The sequence below is a fragment of the Anolis carolinensis genome, unplaced genomic scaffold (assembly GCF_035594765.1).
Source record: "Anolis carolinensis isolate JA03-04 unplaced genomic scaffold, rAnoCar3.1.pri scaffold_11, whole genome shotgun sequence".
Classification (NCBI taxonomy): domain Eukaryota; kingdom Metazoa; phylum Chordata; class Lepidosauria; order Squamata; family Dactyloidae; genus Anolis; species Anolis carolinensis.
Window position 1 is genome coordinate 7,519,926 of NW_026943822.1, and position 21,889 is coordinate 7,541,814.

The following is a 21,889-nucleotide window of genomic DNA, read 5'->3' on the forward strand; positions in this document are numbered from 1 at the left end:
CATCCTGCTTTGTCCATTATAAATTAAATCAGCATTGCAGACGTTTCTCACATAAATACAATCAATACTGACATTGTCAATCTAGTGGAATAGAGTACTTTAACACAAACCTGAGTTAAATACTGAGCGCATGGGCGTTTAGTCAGCATGTAATATACCTAAGAAGAGGGTTGCAATGCGTTATCCCATTCCCAATTGACTTGCTACCATTGCCAAGCCCATATTCAGTGACTTGCCAAGCAGAAGTTCAAACCTTGGCATCTTCAGCTTGAAAAAAAGGAGACAAATTGGCAATGACTGCAAAGGCTTTTGATAAGGGGCTGTTTTGCCTACTTCCCCAAACCTTGGTCTTTCAAGTGTTTTGAACTTCAGGTCCCACAATCACTGGTTTTTTGGCCAAGGCAGCTGAGGCGTCAGGGAGTTGAAGTCCAAAACACCCAAAATACCAGAGTTTGGGAATCACTGTTTTAGATAAGTTTAAATCTATGGCTAGTTTAAACTGCATTTAACAGTAACTTTTATATGAATTTACATGTTTTTATACATCTTTTAACTGTATCCGCTCTAACTCTTATAAGGCAATTTGAGTCCCAACACTGAGGAGAAGGTGGGATATAAATGCCATCGTCCTCATCTTCACTTCCTCCTTCATGTAATTTCTTGCTCTATTGTGGGTATCCATTGTACTTAGAATACCAGAGCTTCATGAGGCATCAGTATAATGTGGGATATAAGTAAATACAGTAGAGTCTCACTTATCCAAGCTAAACGGGCCGGCAGAAGCTTGGATAAGCGAATATCTTGGATAATATGAAGGGATTAAGGAAAAGCCTATTAAACATCAAATTAGGTTATGATTTTACAAATTAAGCACCAAACCTTCATGTTATACAATAAATTTGACAGAAAAAGTAGTTCAATACGCAGTAATGTTATGTTGTAATTACTGTATTTATGAATTTATCATGATATATTGAAAACATTGACTACAAAAATGGCTTGGATTATCCAGAGGCTTGGATAAGCGAGGCTTGGATTAGTGAGACTCTACTGTAAAACAATGTGGAATAGATTTTTAATTGTTTATTTTAGCTTTTTAGCTTTGAATATATTTTAATGGATTTTAACTGTGAATTTTTAATACTGTTATGTCTAATTCTGTTTTAATGTTCGCACATTTGTATATTTTAAATTATATGACCACACTTTTAGTATAAGCTGCTTTGGGTCTTCTTTAGGAGAGATAAAGCAGGGTATAAATAAGCATAATTATAGTCAGGAGCTCCCGGTAGTGCAACATATTAAAGCGCTGAGCTGCTGAACTTGCAGACCGAAAGGTTGCAGGTTCTTATCTGGGAAGTGGGGGGGAGCTCCCGCTGTTAGCCCCAGCTTTTGTCAGCCTAGCAGTTCAAAAACATGCAAAATGTGAGTAGATCAATACTTATCGCTCCAGCGGGAAGGTAATGGTGCTCCATGTAGTCATCTATGGACAACGCTGGCTCTTTGGCTTAGAAATGGAGATGAGCACCAACTCCCAGAGTTGGACATGACTAGACTTAAAGTCAGGGGAAAACCTACTTATAATCAATAATAATAATATTTATAATACCATTAATATTTCATTCACTTTTAGTGTTTGTATATTTTAGGCTTTAAATTGAATAATAATAATAACAACAACAACAACAACAACAACAACAACAACAAAATCCAGCATATATATCTCGTTTGCTGTGTCATACTATGTCTTTGTGTCAATAATAATAATAATAATAATAATAATAATATTTCTCCAGTTACAACGGGTTTCCTGTGCTGAGGCAGGATTTGTTTGAGCGGCCGGCGGGACTCCTGACAATACAAAACCACAAATTATCTTCCAAAGCCAGCAGTCCGAACAGCCCTCTGCCGATGTTCAGGAGAACAAAACAGGTACAGTGTAGTAATGCCACACCTTTCATTTTTTTAGAAAGCCTGTACTTCTCAGGTTTGCTGTGTCTCTCACAGTGTTGTGAAAAACATTTCTCTCTTTCTATTGATTCACTCCCACCCCAAATTTCTTGTCATTTGCACTAAATACAGTTCAGTTGTCAAATCCCGCATCTGGTGAGCCTGCAGTGCTCCTCCGACAGCAGCCCATCAAATCATGAAACAAATAAGCTTTTAAAACTCAAGATATTTGAATAGCATGATACAGGATGGTAAATTACAGCTGTTGTTCAGAGGAGACGAAAATGTCTGAACTCTAGGTTGCACCTAGAATGAAGTTTCAACTCCTATGTGCATTGAAGAAAACTTCCAGACCACACAGGCTTAATTATATGAGTGTACATAATATATAAAACCATGGGATGCATTGTTTTAACAATAGCCTTTTCAAAAGAAAAAAGGTCATAGCCTTGTGGCACTCCAGATGTACAGATTTGTCTTGCATGTGAACACTGGAGGAATAATTATTCCAGTGTTCACTTTGCCTCTCCATGGCATGCACTTCGGTTTGGTGCCTGCATTGAATTCTAAAGAGGATTTCATCCTCCCTGGAGGCTCTAACGATTATTTAATCCTACATTTTCTTTCTTGCTGCTGTTCATCGCAGTCATTGGCCGCTGCTAGAATTAGGCCTATTGCATCACAAGGTTGAGATGAAAGGAAAGCACTTTCTCATTGTTGCTCCACAGAAGAAGAATTGAGAGACCTGTTGCCTCTTAGCCTGGAGGCCATTGAAATTTGCAGCCATTGGATAGACATCTTCTCCACAAAGTAGCCCTTTCATCCCATTTTAAAACCATCTTTGTTCTGTGTATTTTAATAGATGTATTTCATAGGGTACATTTTAATATGTGTATTTTGTATATATTTTATGATGATGGTTTTTTCACTACAGTAGAGTCTCACTTATCCAACATAAACGGGCCGGCAGAACGTTGGATAAGCAAATATGTTGGATAATAAGGAGAGATTAAGAAGAAGCCTATTAAACATCAAATTAGGTTATGATTTTACAAATTAAGCACCAAAACATCATGTTATACAGAAAAATTGACAGAAAAAGTAGTTCAATATGCAGTAATGCTACGTAGTAATCACTGTATTTACGAATTTAGCACCAAAATATCACGATGTATTGAAAACATTGACTACAAAAATGCGTTGAATAATCCAGAACGCTGGATAAGTGAATGTTGGATAAGTGAGACTCTACGATATGTGATACTCCGCCTCAAGCCACTAGGAGAGGCAGATAAGAAATAAAATTATTATTATTATAATCTTACTTACTTAGGTGATCCCTCGTATCCTGAGGATGATGGCCCTCCAAGTGTAGTGTCTTTTTTAATAATAGTCTTTATTGTGTTATAGGTGGTATTTACAGTGAAAGTGAAGAAAACATTATAATGGTGTGGAAAGAAAAGAGAGGTGAAATTTAGATAAGATAAACATATACTAAAATTTATAGCACATATACTAAAATTGGAACGATACAGAGAAGATTAGCATGGCCCCTGCCCAAGTGTAGTGTCTTGACAGTGGATGCGCAGGTGGCTGTGGAGACCTATTATTGACCCGCATGTTCTTCCACAGTGAAGACATCAGTTTCCAGATGGAATGTGGTCCTGGTCAGGGTTGGCTTGACGCGCCTTCCTCTTGGCACGTTTCCCCCTTAAGCCCTCCATTCCTATCTTTTCAAATTCTACAGCACTGCTGGTCACAGCTGACTTCCAGTTAGAGTGCTCAAAGGCCAGTGCTTCCCAGTTCTTGGTGCCGATACCATAGTTTTTAAGGTTGATTTTAAACCCATCTTTAAATCTCTTTTCCTGTCCACCAACATTATTTATTTATTTATTTATTTATTTACAGCATTTATATTCTGCCCTTCTCACCCCGAAGGGGACTCAGGGCGGATCACATTACACATATAGGCAAACATTCAATGCCTTTTAACCTAGAACAAAGACAAACAAACATAGGCTCCAAGCCGGGCCTCGAACTCATGACCTCCTGGTCAGAGTGATTCATTGCAGTGATTGATTGCAGCTGCTCTCCAGCCTGCGCCACAGCCCGAGCCCAACATTATATTTCCCATTCTTGAGTCTGGAGTATAGCAACTGCTTTGGAAGACGGCAATAGCCAGTCCAGCAGAGTTGATGGCGTAGGAGCATCGCTTTAGTGCTGGTGGTCTTTGCTTCTTCCAGCACGCTGACATTTTCCGCCTGTCTTCCCAAGAGATTTCCAGGATTTTTTAGAGGCAACGCTGATGGAATCTTTCTAGGAGTTGACTGTTATGTCTGTAGACAGTCCATATTTCGCAGGCATATAGCAGAGAAGAGAGACTAAGATGATCAAAGGTCTGGAAGCCATGAATCCCTCTGAGGAATGGCTTAAAGAACTGGGTCTGTTTAGCCTCAGAAGAGAAGGCTGAGAGGAGACACGAGAGCCATGTTTCAGTATTGGAAAGGGTGTTATAAGGAAGAAGAAGCAAGGCTTGTGTTCTGCTGCCCCGGAGACTAGGACTTAATGGAGCCATGGGTTCAAATCCCAGGAAAGGAGATTCCACCTGAATCTTAGGAAGAACTTCTTGACCATAAGAAGGACTGTTCAGTAGTGGAACTCTCTGCATTGGAGTCTCTGGTGGAGGCTCCTTCTTTGGAGGCCTTTAAACAGAGGCCGAATGGCCATCTGTTGGGGGTGCTTTGATTGTGCTTTTCCTGGGTCTCTTCCAACTATCCCCTAACCTTTGTCAAGAATTAGATAGGCACGTGGAAGGGATTTTGGAGGCATATTTTCTGGCAGTGGTAGTTGCAGACAGCTGGAAGCAGAGTTCACATCTGATTTGGATAGTTAAAACACTCAACCTTATTTGTTTTTTCTGAGCCAAAAACCTGGCCTGAAGGAATGATGCGATCCACCACCCGGTGCTTTAATTAATGAAATCCTTTCCAGTGCCTGCTGGTCGCACAGTGAGTGCAAATGAGCTGGCAGCTCATCGTTATTTTCTACAGAGCTGCTCTTGCTCATCATTCGCATACCATCACCTTGACTTTTCTCTCATCCGTCTTGCGGTTTGGGCAACCGTTTCAGAAACCCATTCTCCTTCCTAATGGACTTTACATTCTGCTGCCTTTAAGATGACTATTTATGTTCAATATTAAGTGATGCTGCTGTGCCATTGCCCTGGAATGATTTCACCGGATTTCAGTTTGCATTTCAATTCTTTTTAACATGCCATTAGTAGAATGAATCATCCTTGTGTCTTCTCACTTATGACCAAAGAGAAAACCCAGCTGAATTTATGTTAGAAGTGATGCAATATTATCATTAACATGAACATTAGAGCTGACTGTCCAGGCATGGCTCTATTTTGCGAGGCAGGCAAAGTTACATATCAGTGAAAAGAGGGCTTTCAGAAGCAAAGCACAGAAGCAATCTGTCACATGTGCGGGTCTCTTCTCCAGGAACAGAAAGAAGGGATGTTCATGTATGCATGGAGAGTGAATGTGTATATGTGAATGCTGAGTAAAATGTAATATCACCTTTGTTTGTGTAACCAATGTAGCTATATAATCTGTGTGTCTACCTTCTTTCTCTTTAAAGTGCCTGATATACTCTGTCCCACTGAAAGCGGAATAAAAGAACATTTTTAAGGTTTAAAAAGTACTCCTGACACAAATCCTCCTTTGTTGGAGACCTGCCCCCAGCAGCAACCTAGCCAGGCCAGACAAATGGCTGGCCACAACATCCTTCCCTTTTCTTCCTTGCATTGTTTCAAAGTTGTGACGTTCTCTAAGCATCTCATTCCCGATGTGTCTTTGCAGGAAATCAGGTCGGCCCATAAGATCGCTAAAAGGTACTCCTCCATCCCTCAGATGTGGTCCCGGTGTTTGCTGCGCCACTGTTATGGCCTGTGGTTTATCTGCCTCCCAGCCTATGTCAAAGTCTGTCACTCCAAAGTGAGAGCACTGAGGACAGCCTACGATGTGCTGCGGAAGATGCACACTAAAAAGATTGACCCGCCTGATGAGGTAAGGGACTTACTTTTTCTGGGACATGAGATCCTTATGTTATATGTCAACATCTTGATGTTGAAATCATAACAAAGACACCCTTTTATTTCAGGTGTGCTACCGAGTGTTGATGCAGCTATGTGGGCAATATGGCCAACCTGTGTTAGCCGTGAGGGTCCTTTTCGAAATGAAAAAAGCTGGAGTTGACCCTAATGCCATTACATACGGTTATTATAATAAGGTAAATAAAGTATTCGAGACTCCGCAATCTAAAGCCCACACTTTCTCATAAATATAATTTGAAGTACTCATTAATATGACCTGTGGAAATAAAATAGATGGTTGGACCTATTTTTCTTTTGAAAAAAAATACTGATTTTGAGCAGTAGAGAGGGTATGTTTCATCTTTATCATCATATTCCCAACCCAAAATGCCTTCTCCAAACTTCTGTGAGTTCTGTATCAGCTTAGAGTGTATTATAGATTGTATTAATGGGTTCCTGTGCTGAGGTGAGACACAAATCCTTTCAGAAAACAGACAAATGCATTAGGAAATCAATACACCATATTCGTAATGTAGCAGGGCTTATGTGCTGCTTCAGCAATTCAGTGGGCAGACATATCTCCAAATACTTGGTCTAAAAAGCAGTTACTACCACAATGATTGTTTTAATGAGAAGCAGGCCAGAATGTTGAATATAATCAGGGAAACAGATTCAAATCCTAATTCATTCATCTTAATACATTTCTTGAAATAGTGTCTCACATCCTCATCTGAGTCACTGGATTATTTCAATTCAGAAAAGAGTAATCAAAACAGTGCTCTTCTCCCCCCCCCCCCTCCAGCCCACCTCAAATATATATACATGAATGCATGTGGCTGAATGTCCCTGTGATGTTGTTACAGGCTGTTTTGGAAAGCACCTGGCCATCCAGCAACCGAAGCGGCTATTTTCTGTGGACGAAGATAAGAAATGTCATCTTAGGTATAGCACAGTTCAAAAGAGTACTGAGGAAGCAGCCTGCAAACGGCATCCACAAAAGTCTTTCTGGTAAAGTATTCATACATATCTTTTCATTTGAAATTCTACATATAAAAGACTGTTACTCCTCCTCTCAAATTATGCAACGCCAACATTTAAGGTGAAATAAGGAAACCTTTTGTCTGAAGAAGCACAGAGAAGGAAGCTAGCTAAAATGGCAACCATTGGCCCCTTCCAGTGCTGAATATGGATATTTGCAGAGAGTTAAATAGTTCTAGCAAATAATATACGATACAAATAGAGGTGTCAGTGTTGATTTCTTGGTCTGGATGATTAATTTAGTTATTGGAAATATATTCAAAATGCTGAGGCGGTCGGCTATATGGAAAATTATGAGAGATCCTGAAACCTCAACTAGCAAAACAAACAACATCTCTCTGAAGTATTGTTTCACATGATATGCACCCCTGTTAATCTCGAAAGGTACTTCCTTTAAAGAGTGCATAAAGTATGTAAAAATCTAGTTATTGTATCTTTAAAACAGTGATTCTTAACATGGGGTCCTCAGATGTTTTTGGCCCACAACTTCCAGAAATCCCAGGCAGTTTACCAGCTGTTAGAATTTCTGGGAGTTGAAGGCCAAAAACATCTGGGGACCCCAGGTTCAGAACCACTGCTTTAAAGCATCATCTTGAAGCAGCCTTAGGTTCTGATCCATCTCCTTGTTTCTTCCTGCTTTGTATTTTATTTTATTTTATTAATTAAAACAGATTGTTAACTTTTGCACCTATTGCTTTTATATTGCGATGACAGCAGAGCATTCGGATCTCTTCTACAAACTCTCCAAAGAAGCTGTTAAGCAAGGGAAAGCAACTGTTCAGAAGAACGGAGAGCATAAAGAAGAGAAAAAGGAGAGCGACTGCCGCTCATGTAAGTATCAAATCTCGAAGCTTCTGCTCTGTTTCTTGATATCAAACCTGGGCTTATACGAATGACCGTTTAATGATTAATTCTTCTGTAGTGTTTGGGTTGTACTTCAGTGTTGTACATTGAAAACCAGTTGTCCTGAAAGCTTTAACCTGGAGCTCTCAAAAGTTTTGGCTTTTGGATGCTTAATACCAAACAGAAACAGACTACAGTTAATGGGTGTTTTCAGTGGTTATTATGAGCAAGTCATCTCCTGATGAATTCTCCATGTATCTTGTCTGAATACAGTATCTGAGATAGAGAATGGGAAAGGAAGTGGCAACTGCCTCCATGCATTAAATTATCAGAATTCCAACAGCACTAAGACTGCTTCAAGGATTGTTCGTATCAGTGATACCATTGGCAAAATAACAGATACAACAGGAGATTTTGGGACAGGTGAGTTGATATCCTTGAAGGTTCCTCCTTACCATTTAACTTTTTTAAATTGTTTATTTTTTCTAAGAAAATGCCCCCATTGTGTATGTTCATTCATACAATGTCTGTATTTTTCTAATGTGACTATGATACAGAATACTGTCCTCTTGCCCTTTATATGTTAGGATGAAAGTATGCATATTTCATTGGGAAGTAGAGCAATTTTTTAACTTTATGCATTGTCAGGAAGGTAATCCACTCAGAGGTTTTTTGTTTGATTTTCCTTCCCAGAAAGCTCTGCTGGATTGCTGTTCTCTTCCTTTGAAAACACCAAGAAAACTAAAGTTACCAAAGCTTCATACTTAAGCAAGCATTTAAATGCAGCCGACTTAGAACACAAGCGGACGGTTTGGAGGAACAGGAACCGCAACCTGAGTGGAGATGCCTTGATAGAACTCATGAAAAATCAAATTAACCAGGAAGTAAATCCAGATGAGATTGTTGAGAAACTCGGAGTAGATGCTAAGATCCTTTCCAAAGTGTTTGAGAAGCGCATCAGGCCCAAGACTCTCCGTATCAGGCCGTCTTCTTTGGAAACCATTAAGAGAGGGAACCCGGAGAAAGAATCCAGCGATGAGGACATGCCCTACGAAAACTGTTTTGTGGACAAAATGGAGTCTCCAGTTATATTTGACTTGGAAGATTTGGATCACGAACCTGTCTTGGTTAAAACTGTGAAGCCGTCACATAAAAAACCACAAAGGATCCAGCGTGCTATCAGTTTTCCCTTAAAGGCCATTGAGAAAATGGGTGTCGAAAGAGGATTTGATCCGTTGTCTTTGCTGGCTGCTGAGGTAGAGACGCAGGAAGTGGAGGAAGAGGAGGACAGGAGTTCTTCGACTCCGTCGGCAAGGCGAGATTTGGCTGAGGAAATAGAGATGTATATGAACAATATGAGCAGCCCCTTAACAAGCCGGGCGCCGAGTGTCGATCTGCAAAAAGCCTGCAGTGACAAGAACTCTCTGAAAAGGAGCCCGACATTTGCTCAGCCACGCCGGCGGTCCAGCCTCCCCCCAAACTCCCCCAGGCCCACCGGCCTCATCAAATCCAAAAGCTACCAGGCCAAAAATGAAGACAGGGTAAGGGACAGACTTTGGTCTTCCCCAGTGTTTTCGCCACATGATCTGTCAAAGGGACAGTCTCAGGATGCGGCGGGCACCGTCATGCTGGCTTCTCCCACCACCTTCAATTTGGACACTCTCCTGACGCCGACCTTCGACGTCCTGAAGAACAGCATGTTTACTGCAGGGAAAGGAGTGGCAGAGAAGGCCAGCAAGTGGTACTCAAAGTTTACAACGTATGCGTCTTCATCCAAGGTATGTCTCGTAGACCATGCTCATAAAACAGTTCAAGAAAGATATGAGCACTTCATACCCTCTGCCTTGCATTACATCAGTGCCATTATAAGAGCAGGAGGGTCTTTACTTTTTCTGACTTGTGAAATTGGAACTTCTGTCTTGCATTAGCTGTATTTTGGTCTTTGTTCTGTAAATTTTAATACAGTTGCAAACATACGACTTACAAATTACTCCTAGTTAAGGAATGAGACAACAGGAAGTGAGTGAAATCTACCCCTTGGAAAGGAAATTTACTCCTGGAAGAATTATTATAGGGAAAAGGGGTCTCAATTGAAGCTTTCTCTCCAATCATTATTTCCACAACAAGCAATTTTTTTTTTCAAAATCCAGTTATCACAAGGACAGAAAGCAAGGGGAAATCTTCTGAACAGGGGCACAGGCAGAAAAGGAAACACCACAGGAGTGTTAACCCTTCCCTATGCCATCCATAGCTAAGAAATATATATATTTGGCTGGAGTTACACTTAAAAAAGTGTGCCTGTTCCAACTTACATGCAAATTCAACTCAAGAGCAAACCTACAGAACCTATCTTGTTCGTAACTTGGGGACTGCCTGTATATGTATTTTCTATAATGGTTTATAATTATGTGTTTAAACTTTGTTGTGACCCACCTCAAGTTTGAGGAGAGAGAGGAAAGAAATAAAAATTATTATTATTATTATTATTATTATTATTATTATTATTGACACAAAGACATAGAATGACATAGCAAACTAGATATATATCCTGGATTTCGTATCACAAAATCACAAGTCCAACACTTCCCAAGTGTTTAGGACTGTGTGATATTATTATTATTATTATTATTATTATTATTATTATTATTATTATTATTATCTCTTGCAGAAGATCCATAGCTACTATTTGAAGTCTTTAACTTGGCAAAATAATAGCCTGGTGGATCTATTATTATTATTTTTATTATTATTTCTCATTGTGGTGACTCAAGGCAGCTAATAACCATGCAATTTAATCTCAATTTAAAACAAAACAAATGCAGGGTTTTTTTAAAAAAATTAAATAATAGTGGTGTGTGGATATGAAATTCAAATCCAATTAAAATTCCATTTAAAACTCACAATTCCCTCCACACACACACACACATACCATGCCAGGTGGATTATGGTAAAGGTGAGCTATTTTGGGAAAAGTCTTATTTGCTTCAGTGCCAGAGGCACATTATGCAGTGAAGATGTATGTACAGACATATCTCTATCACTGCAGGCTTGGACAAATAACTGTGTGTCCGTAGGAATCCTATGGACACCACATAAACCGGTGTGCTTTTTTTCCTGGGATATTCTAAATGGAGATAGGAACCCTTGCATTGTCACAGAGAGATAGCTGATAAATTGATTTGGACATTTGTCTTGCATTGTAGAAGAAGCATGCTGCTTTGGATAATCTATTTGACTTGTAGAAGGGAAACATCTTTTCATTTGTTTCAATGTATATAATACGATATTGTAGAATCTCATCATCTATGTTATTCAAAAGACTTGGTTGAGCACCCAGCTTTTCCTTATGATTATGGAAGGTAAACATTTAAAGTTTCTTCTTGAATGAGGCTTATACCAATAGAGACATAGAATAAGCTCTCACGGCACTGCTGTTTCTTCCTAATATCTTTTGTTAACAAAGGAGTTCCCTCGGTTTTTGTCCTCAGGACCAAAATTCGGACCGGGCGAGCATTTCATCCCTGGGAGCCCTGGATTCAGAATCTACCTCTCTGACCGATGAAGATGTCTGCAATGATTTCGACAGTAACTCTTCCCTTCAAGAGAATACCTCCTCTGTGTTGAAAGGGATGGGTTTGAGCAGGACGAGCCTGGAGAGCTCCGCTTCCAACAATGGCTCCTCAAAGCGCAGTGAGTTCCTGAGATTCCTCCCATTTTCTTTCCTCATCTTAATGTACTTTTTCTTCCTATCTCTTTTCATTCCTCCTTCTCTCTTCCTTTTCTTTCTTCCCTTACTGCTTTCTTTCCTTCTCCTCCTCCTTTTTTCCTTGTGCCGCAGGGTTCCGTCCTGGGCCCGGTTCTGTTCACCATCTTTATTAATGATTTAGATGAAGGGCTAGAAGGCATGACCTCACAACCTCCGAGGATGCTTGCCATAGAAGTGGGCGAACCGTCAGGAGGGAATGCTTCTGGAACATGTCCATACAGCCCAGAAAACTCACAGCAACCCAGTGATTCCGGCTAATTGTCATAGTTAAGTTGAACATTTCTTGTTGCAATCATAAGTCTCCATTTGCTTTTTAGGCTCCCTTTCAAAGTTTCCTTTGCCTGACAAGTCGGAGCTGGTGTCGTCTTGCAGCACAAGCAGTACGAGTGTGTTCCAGAATTATGCATTGGAGGTACAGCATTTTTAATGTTTTAAATAATATAGTTATTATAATTGCAAAAAAGGCAAGCAGCATGCTTTCAAGTGGCATTATTATTATTATTATTATTATTATTATTATTATTCACTATTTCTCTCTTTAAAAGACTCTGGACTCCCTTGAAATCATTTTAGTACTGTCTAGTACTAAAATACTTTGACTCAAATGTGTATGATAATTCCAAAATCTCTAGCCATTGTATCCATCTGAAGGGCATCAGGTTGGGGGTAACTGCTTTATTATACAGTATAAGACCTGATGATATTTTCCTTAATAAACTAAAACTCCTATATGAATGGAAGCACTTCTTCCAGTTTCTTCTATTACTGAACTTCCAAAGCCTATTAATATTAGCAAATGAGCAATCATGGCCGTACAGGGATCGTCTGCTGAGAGGAGGAACTGGGAAATCAATCTGAAATGCCTCTGTTAGCTCTATAAACATATTAATTCAGCGGCTAATTTGTTGACATTAGACTGCCTCCAAATCCTCACAGCTGCCTTGGTCTTTTTTTCTGTTGAGGAAACTAATTAATTTCTAGTGTCAAGGAAGTGTCCTTGACACAATTCACTAAACACGACAGAGCTGTGAAGCAGTATATGAAAATATGGAAAGGTCGGAAAAATAGAATTAAATCTCAGGGTTTGAAAATTAGGTCACAGAGAAGGAGGGAGGGAGAGGTTGTACTAAATATGGATTTGACTGCGAATCTTGAAGCACCTTGGAACAAACACCCTTTTATTTTAACCTACAGGGTGAACTTTAATCTGTGTTTGTGTATATTTGGTATATGTATTTAACTGTTATTTTGTTATTATTAGTATTTTGTTATTAGTTCTGAAGCCTATGGTTAATTGATTGATTTGTATGTTTAGTGTACTTATGCTCATTATTGTATTATGTTTTGTTGTTGTATGATTTTAAGTTGTTGTATGGTTTCCTTGCTATGTTGGAAACCACCCTGAGTCACTTGAGGAGATAGAGCAGTATATAAATAAATTAATATTATTATTTTATTATGACACAGCAAACAAGATAGATATGCTGGATTTCATATCACAAAATCACAAGTCGAACACTTCCCAAGTGTCTAGGACTGTGTGATGTATTTTCGGATGATGCGTGCAGATCCCAGCAGGGTGGCCTTTTGCAGTTGGCAGATTGTGATTATTATTATTATTATTATTATTATTATTATTATTATTATTATTATTATTATTATCTCACTGTTTTAATCATGTTGCACCCCGCCTTGAGACACAAGGAGGGGCAGGCAATAAATAAATATTATCAATATGATGCTTTTTTTGGAGTAATTTGCTGAAATACAATCCTCTCCCTCTCCTAGGTTTGCAAGCTTTAATTGGCTTAATTATGAATGAATTAATTAATTTCTATTCCGCTTTTCTCACAGAACGGGACTCAAAGCTGAGAACAACCTATAAAAACAAAGACATAACATACAATAAGAATAAACAGCACCATCATAAGGATAATCATACCTAATAAAATTATTTAAAAAACCACATCAAACATATTTAGCAACAAATACAATTAAACATTCAGTAGATTACCAGAATCTTCAGCTGTAGCTTTAATTGCTTTAATTGGCATGGAGCAGTTTGTATTAGAGGCCACAGAGTGAAGAGGGGACAGGCAGGAAGACATAGCTCCATCATGTCTCATGCAACATCACTTGAGATGTTATTGTTTAACGGCTTTGAATGTTTGTCGATATTTGTTATAAACCGCCTGAAGTCCCATTGGGGAGATAGGGCGGGATATAAATATAGTTTATTATTATTTTTATTTTATTGTATGACACAGCAAACAAAATATATATGCTGGAATTATTATTATTATTATTATTATTATTATTATTATTATTATTATTATTATTATTAAAACATTCATTTTCTGATGCTTTAAAAAAATGATAGTAAATGAAAAAGAAACCATCAAAGCAGTAAATACATTTCCAGATATTCCTAACAGGAAATTACACTATGCAACATGATTTTTCTTCCTGCATTCTAAATGCCATTTCCTAATTGGTTCTATCATAAAATCATGGGGAAAGTTTATTAAACTGAAAAAACTTCCTGCAGCATATTTTGCTCCTGCAGCACATTTTACTACAGCTTTTCAATGAAGATCTCATAGAGGCTCAACTGAATTGGTTGAATTAACCTAGCTTGTAGTAGCTACAAAAATGAAGTTTCTGGAGTATAAAAACTACTTTCAAAGTAATGACTGCACAATTAAATAGGAAATAACACCTTCTAACCAGGAACAGAATTTTTTTCAAATTTTGTTACGTAGTTTGTTACATTGAGCATCCTCTTCAATTATTTTTAATGAATATATGTGAATGACTAGGGAAAAAAAATCTCCATTGCTTTGAGTAGCTTTAATTTTGCCCTGACTGAGTTTGGTGAGAGTTGCAAACCTGCCTGATATCCAGTTTGTCATAACAACCCATACTTGGATGGGCTGAGATCCCTGCCATACATACTATAGTCCTCATTGGTCAGGCAAAACACAGTTCCATGGCCTTAAACACAGCACTTCTTGCAGGTCCTCATCTCAAGTTGTTCGCGGTGCCGGACCTGCGACTGCCTCGTCCATGATGAAGAAATCATGGCCGGATGGACCGCTGACGATTCCAACCTGAACAGCACCTGCCCTTTCTGCGGGAACTTGTTCTTGCCTTTCCTGAACATCGAAATCAGGGACCTTCGGGGGCCCGGAAGGTAGCCAATTGTTTTTCATTGCGCTGTTTCTTTTCTTTTTTGGTTCAGATTTTTAATGTTATTGTATACAAGTAACAAGCAAAAACAAAAAATTACAATAACTAGCAAAACAGATACATTACAACATCCTAACAAACCCTTTCTCTCCTTCCTCTCACCCATGAACCCACCTCCACCTATGCCTTTCGTCACTACTCACTGTGAATCTTATACCTAATAAAACCTACCCTTATAACTACTTTGGTAGATTAGATTCCCCTTGCGGCTACTTTAAAATCTTACATTTGTCTTTCTTTCCAGATGTTCAAATGTTAGCCTCCGTTTTTTAGGCAACCCTTCATTATTTCCTCCCTGAATATCTTGGTCATTTGAATATAGTCTAGTAATTATAGTCTAGCTTGGCCATTTGAATATAGTCTCATCACTTTTCTTTCTGATCCTTTTTAGATAATTCTTTTACGCCTTTACAAGATTTCACTATTGCCAATGTGGCTGCAACAAAGCTACATTGCACATGCCTGCCTTCCCTGTAATTTCTTAATAGCCCCACCGTTTAGTCCTGATGCTCGCTGATGTATTTTATGAATGTTACTTTACTGTTATTATTTTAATTATGTATGCTGTCATCATATTGTTTTATCTATTGATTGGGCTTGGTCCCCATGTGAACCACTCCAAATCTCCTCAGGGAGATGGAAGCGGGTTATAAATAAAGTGTTATTATTATTTATTATTATATTGACAAACTTCTTCATCCCCTTTACTAATTTTTTCCCTAAATAGTCCTAAAAGACACATTTCTGGGTTTTTCTTAACCTTGTTAGTAATGATTTTGTGTGTTTCTTTAACTACATTTCTCCAAAAATCAAGTTCACCAAATGTGGAAAAAAGATGCCTTTCTGCATCTTGCACCTCCAGCGTTCCCCTCGATGAGATGTATCAATTCATTGGGCTGTTTCTTGTTGCAATTCTGTAACAATCCCATCATCGCATAAACTTTTCTGCTTCTTGTAGGTATTTCCTGAAGTCCAGTCCCTCATCAGAGAACATGCAGCTGCCCTGTTCCATTTCAAACCATACAGGAAAGTCTTGCTCCTCTGATCCCACTTCAGGACTTACAATATCCCTAGTTCCTGCTCATGACAGCTTACACTCAGATAGGTAAATGCAACCTGCTTCATCTGAAATAAAAACTTTTGGCCTCATTTTTTTGCTTGTCCCAACTAGCAGACAAGTTTCAACTGAACCATTTTAACAATTATACTTCATCTGATCTGTTTGAGACTCGGAGTTGGACTGAGGCCACTGGTTTGCTTATGGGCACTTATTTATGGATTATTTAGACAAGAAAGCTTACAGAGGGTAAGGGTCATTCTGAACTTCTTTGGCCACAGCCAGAGAGCTATGTTCAGTTCTGGGCCCCTTGTTTTGAGTGGGCAAGTTGAGGGAGATTCATAGAAGGATGAAAAAATGGGTGGAGAACGAAACCTAAGGAAAGTTTCCACTTGGTGAAGAAATGATAGAGAAGTCACACGATTGGGCTCATTAAATATGTCAAGGCCTGTCGCACATTGTCTAGAAAGGTTGTCTTCTTTGGTTGTCTTCACAAAGAGGAACTCAGAACACATTTGCTGGTGATCTTGCACTGAGCAAAGAGATGGACTATATAACCTATAAGGTCTCTTTATGATTCTCTGGTAAGGTGTTGCTCTAGAAAGACTTTATCCTGATCCATCCAATCCGATCTGCGGTAGCATAGAATGTAGATTAGAATCTTTAAAAATTCCCTTCATCATCAGAAAGGCGTCAATCAGAATTCAAAACCAGATGTTCTTGAAAAACAACTCCCATCAGCTTTGATGATCCACCATGCAGACTGGGGTTAATGGGAATTGTAACCCAACAGCACTGGTGTTCTGAGGTTGGGGAAAGGTTAAAGGACATTTTAAAGCTCCGTATTGTTCAGAATGCGGCAGCCAGGCTACTCACAAGAACACCCTTGAAATGCCACATAACACCAGTGCTGCAGCATCTGCATTGGCTTCCAACCGATTACCGTGGTTTATATAAGATGCTAGTTCTGACTTTTAAAACTCTTTACGGCCAGGGCCCATCGTACCTTAGGGACCGTCTCTCCTTCTCCCATCATTGGAGGTCGCAACGACCATCCCAACGTGACTTACTTTATGTACCGGGTCCTAGAGAAGTGCACTTGGAAAGGACCAGACGCAGAGCCTTTTCTATTTCTGCCCCTGCCTTATGGAATGCCTTGCCGCTCTATATGAGAGCCAGGTGTGAGTTAGGGCCTTTCACCCTAGCACTCAAGACCTGGCTCTTTACTAGAACTTTTGATCTATGTTAATTTTATCAATATTTGTATGTATGTATTTTTATCTTTTATAATTTTATCTTGTAAATCGCCTAGAGCATTGTGGATGGAGGGCGATTAATAAGTAATTAAATGATGATGATGATGATGATGATGATGAAAGTTAGACATCCTATCCTATCTAACTCAAAACTCCACTCTCCTGACTAAATAGAACAAACTGCAGCCTTCCAGATGTTCTTGTATCTCAGCTCCCATCAGCTCTAGTCAGAATGTCTAATGATGAGGAATATAGTTGTAGTCCAGCATTCGGCCCTTGTGTTTGACACATGTAATGTAGGGCAAATGGGGAGGAGCTTTACAGGAAATATCTTGAGAATGTAATTGTTCAATGGAAAGAAAGTGAAATAAATGTTTTGCCAGCAGCAATTCCAAACAATCACCTGCCAGCTGCACCAGGGGCATTCAGATCCCTTCCAGAAGGAAACAGAACGCTGTCCGCACTGAACACATCAGCCACCCTTTGTCCAGGAGCATCAGCACCTCCATTCCCATGGAACCAGAGGAGACGGAGGGCCACAAGAATGGTCACGTGGTCCCCACAGGGAGCCTGCCCACCTCTTTGCAAGGGACAGCGGTGAGTGGATGGGCCTTCATTTATTAGCTTTGAATGTTCTGAGCAAGGACAAAATCTATTCAGGGCAATTGCCTTTGTTGGGCTAGTGCAAAAGAGCCAAGGAAAGGTCTCTTTCTATAATAACACTTTGGAGAATGTTGTGATGCTGGAGTTCGATTCCGTCACTCATGCTCTATTGTCACTATTCATTTTAAATATTTTGATGCCACCGATTGAACATGCTCAATTTACAACAAAATCATAAAAGTGGAATTCGACCATCACAATAGAACTGAGGTAGATAATAAATAGTTTATCACGACAGAAAGGAGGAGCATCTTAAAGAACTGGGCATGTTTAGCCTGCAGAAAAGAAGGCTGAGAGCCATGTATAAATTTGTGAAAGGTTGTTATAAGGAAGAGGGAGCAGGCTTATTTTCTGCTGCCCTTGAAACTAGGACTCGGAGCAATGGGTTCAAATTACAGGAAAGGAGATCCCACCTGAACATTATTAGGAAGAACCTCTTGATCATAAGAAGAGTTGTGTCTCGGTGGAACTCTCTTCCTCAGAGTGTAACAGAATCTCCTTCTTTGGAGGTTTTTAAACAGGCAGGATGGCCATCTATGGGAGGAGGGGGGGGGCTTTGATTGTGCTTTTCCTGCCTGGCAGAAGCAGGTTGGACTGAATGGCCCTTTGGGTCTCTCCCAACTATGATTCCTTTTGCTGTTGTCTTTATCTTAAAATGGCAAAAGATCCTGTATAATGGAGTTGGAAGAGACCACATGCACCATCTAGTCCAGCCCCCTACTATGCAGGAAAAGCACTATCAAACCTCTAGACAAAATCTTAGAGGACAGAGACTAATCATGCTTCTTTCTTTCTTTCTTTCTTTCTTTCTTTCTTTCTTTCTTTCTTTCTTTCTTTCTTTCTTTCGTCTTTCCCTCTCCCCTTTCTTTTTCTGTCTGTCTGTCCACCAGGACCCCCTGGGGATAGAGTGGCATTTCCCCAGCCCAGAGCCTATCACTGTCCCTTACTTGAGTCCTCTGGTTGTGTGGAAGGAGCTTGAAAGCTTATTAGAAAATGAAGGAGACCATGCGATTGCGGTGGCAGCCTTTGTGGACCACCATCCCATTGTCTTCTGGAACCTAGTGTGGTACTTCCGGCGCCTGGACCTGCCCAGTAACCTTCCAGGGTTAATCCTGTCCTCGGAGCACTGCAATAAGAACTCAAAGGTAAGGCAAAATGAGTTTCCTTGACCGCACAGCATCCTTTCTGAATTAATGCCTACATATATAGCTTTTCCTTCCTCCAACCCTTTCTCAGTAAAGCCACTATTTGCATGATTGGTGCCTTGTCTAGTTGGGCTTTTACACTGTGCCCAGTTTACCCAGATCTTTAACCATCTTCCTGTTCTTTTTGCTCACTTTTTGTACTATTTCCCCTTTTTTACTGACTGAGCAGCCACTGAAAAGGTTATCTCCTGCATTCTCCCCATTTGTACTAAGATACAGACTTCAGGCTGGTTTATATGTGATTTTATAGATGTATTTAATTATATTGTGCCTGGTTTTGAGCCGAAAGGAGAGGCGGATAATAAATTAAAATCTATTATTATTATTATTATTATTATCAACACAACGACGTTGTATGGCACAGCAAACAAGATAGACATGCTGGATTTCGTTTCGCAAAACCACAAGTCGAACACTTCCCAAGTGTCTAGGACTGTGTGATGTATTTTCTGATGATGTGCGCAGATCCCAGTAGGGTGGCCTTTTGCAGTTGGCAGATGGTGATTTTGTCAATGTCTATTGTTTCCAAATGCCGGCTGAGATCTTTTGGCACAGCACCCAGTGTGCCCATCACCACCGGGACCACCTGTACTGGTTTCTGCCAGAGTCTTTGAAGTTCAATCTTGAGGTCCTGATAGCAGCTGAGTTTTTCCTGTTGTTTTTCGTCAATGCGACTGTCACCTGGGATGGCGACATCAATGATCCAAACCTTTTTCTTTTCCACAACTGTGATGTCTGGTGTGTTGTGTTCCAGAACTTTGTCAGTCTGGATTCGGAAGTCCCACAGTATCTTTGCATGTTCATTTTCCAATACTTTTGCAGGTTTGTGATCCCACCAGTTCTTTGCTGCTGGGAGGTGGTACTTGAGGCATAAGTTCCAATGAATCATTTGGGCCACATAGTTGTGCCTCTGTTTGTAGTCTGTCTGTGCGATTTTCTTACAGCAGCTGAGGATATGATCAATGGTTTCGTCGGTTTCCTTGCACAGTCTGCATTTTGGGTCATCAGCTGATTTTTCAATCTTGGCCTTAATTGCATTTGTTCTGATGGCTTGCTCCTGGGCTGCAAGGATCAGGCCTTCTGTCTCCTTCTTCAGGGTCCCATTCGTGAGCCAGAGCCAGGTCTTCTCCTTATCAGCTTTTCCTTCAATTTTGTCAAGGAACTTTCCATGCAGTGTTTTGTTGTGCCAGCTGTCAGCTCTAGTTTGTAGTGCGGTTTTCTTGTACTGGTTTTTTGTCTGCTGTGTTTTGAGGAGTTTCTGATTTTTGACTTCAATCAAAGCAGGTTCTTCACTTTGCTTGACATATTCTGCCAGGGCATGTTCTTCTTCTTTGACTGCTTGCTTTACTTGTAAGAGTCCTCTGCCCCCTGATCTTGTAGGCAGATATAGCCGGTCAACATCACTGCGAGGGTGCAGTGAATGATGAATGGTCATGAGTTTTCTTGTTTTTCTGTCCAAATTGTCCAGTTCCACCTGTGTCCAATTTATAATGCCAGCAGTATATCTTATGACAGGTATGGCCCAGGTGTTTATGGCCTTGATGGTGTTGCCTCCATTGAGCTTGCTTTTGAGAATTTTTCTGACCCTTTGTGTGTATTCTTTACTGACCACAGTTTTCACATGTTCATGCTTGATGTTGTCCAGCTGTAGTATGCCCAGATATTTATAGGCCTCTGGCTGGTGACACTTTATTGTTTGGCCATTGGGCATATTTATGCCCTCACTTTCAATGGTTTTTCCCTTCTTCAATGCCACTGTCGAACATTTGTCCAAACCAAACTCCATGTTGATATCAGTGCTAAAAATTCGGACAGTGTTGGTCAGAGACTGGATTTCAGTTTCCGTTTTCCCATATAGCTTCAGGTCATCTATGTACATCAAATGTGAAATTTTGTGAGAATTCTTAGATATTTGATAGCCGAGATTTGTTTTTTGTAAGATTGTTGACAGAGGGATCATGGCAATAATGAAAAGCAGAGGGGACAATGAATCTCCCTGGAAAATTCCTCTCCTGATGTTGACAAGTCCATAGCTTTCATTTCCAACAAACAGTTCAGTTTTCCAGTGCTCCATCATGTTTTCAATGAAGGTGCCAACTGTTTTACAAATCCCGATGGCGTCCAGGCACTTGATGATCCAGCTGTGTGGGAGTGAGTCAAAGGCCTTTTTGTAGTCAATCCACGTCATGTGAAGATTAGCTTTTCGGCTCTTACAGTTCTCCAGTATCATTTTGTCAATCAATAACTGGTCTTTTGTGCCCCTGCTTTTCCGTTTGTTGCCTTTCTGTTCATCTGGCAAGATGTTTTTTTCTTCAAGATAGTCTTGAATTCTGTCAGCTATGATGCCAGTCAGTAGTTTAAACATAGTGGGCAGACACGTTATTGGCCTGTAGTTTCCTGGTGCTGCTCCTTTTGCTGGATCCTTTTGTATCAGGTATGTTCTTCCAGTTGTTAGCCATTCACTGATACTTCCTTTCTGCAGCATCTCATTGAATTGTTGGGCCATTTTTCCATGTAAACTAATCAGATGTTTGAGCCAAAATCCATGAAGTTGATCACTACCAGGCGATGTCCAGTTCTTGACTTTTTGCACTCGTTTGCTGATCATTTCAGTTGTTATTTCCATCAGTTCCATTTTGTTCTGTGAGAATTTTCCTTCAAACTCCTTTATCCACCCAGCGTTTTTGTTGTAGTTTTTATTATTTTCCCAAAGTTCTTTCCAGAACTTTGTTGTTGCAGTTTTCTCTGGCTTTATGGTTACTGTGT

General features: G+C 39.9%; 1 protein-coding gene and 1 pseudogene across 6 annotated transcripts in view; both read left to right on the forward strand.

The window, feature by feature from the left end:
- The window catches only part of dennd4a (DENN domain containing 4A), an 80,462-nt gene that overhangs the window by 48,696 nt on the left and 9,877 nt on the right, over positions 1-21,889 (forward strand). For 4 of the 6 annotated variants that reach the window (XM_062963322.1, XM_062963321.1, XM_062963323.1 and 1 more), the window contains 13 exons: positions 1,797-1,932; positions 5,814-6,020; positions 6,115-6,243; positions 6,910-7,054; positions 7,799-7,915; positions 8,201-8,350; positions 8,621-9,705; positions 11,416-11,617; positions 12,011-12,105; positions 14,711-14,886; positions 15,901-16,047; positions 17,639-17,852; positions 18,809-19,063. In XM_062963322.1, coding sequence (XP_062819392.1) covers positions 1,797-1,932; positions 5,814-6,020; positions 6,115-6,243; positions 6,910-7,054; positions 7,799-7,915; positions 8,201-8,350; positions 8,621-9,705; positions 11,416-11,617; positions 12,011-12,105; positions 14,711-14,886; positions 15,901-16,047; positions 17,639-17,852; positions 18,809-19,063 — 3,058 coding nt within the window. The remainder of the gene's footprint in view (positions 1-1,796; positions 1,933-5,813; positions 6,021-6,114; positions 6,244-6,909; positions 7,055-7,798; positions 7,916-8,200; positions 8,351-8,620; positions 9,706-11,415; positions 11,618-12,010; positions 12,106-14,710; positions 14,887-15,900; positions 16,048-17,638; positions 17,853-18,808; positions 19,064-21,889) is intronic. The other 2 variants (XM_008120843.3, XM_062963325.1) reach the window with 2 other exon arrangements.
- LOC134294020 (U6 spliceosomal RNA) lies at positions 3,442-3,512 on the forward strand (annotated as a pseudogene).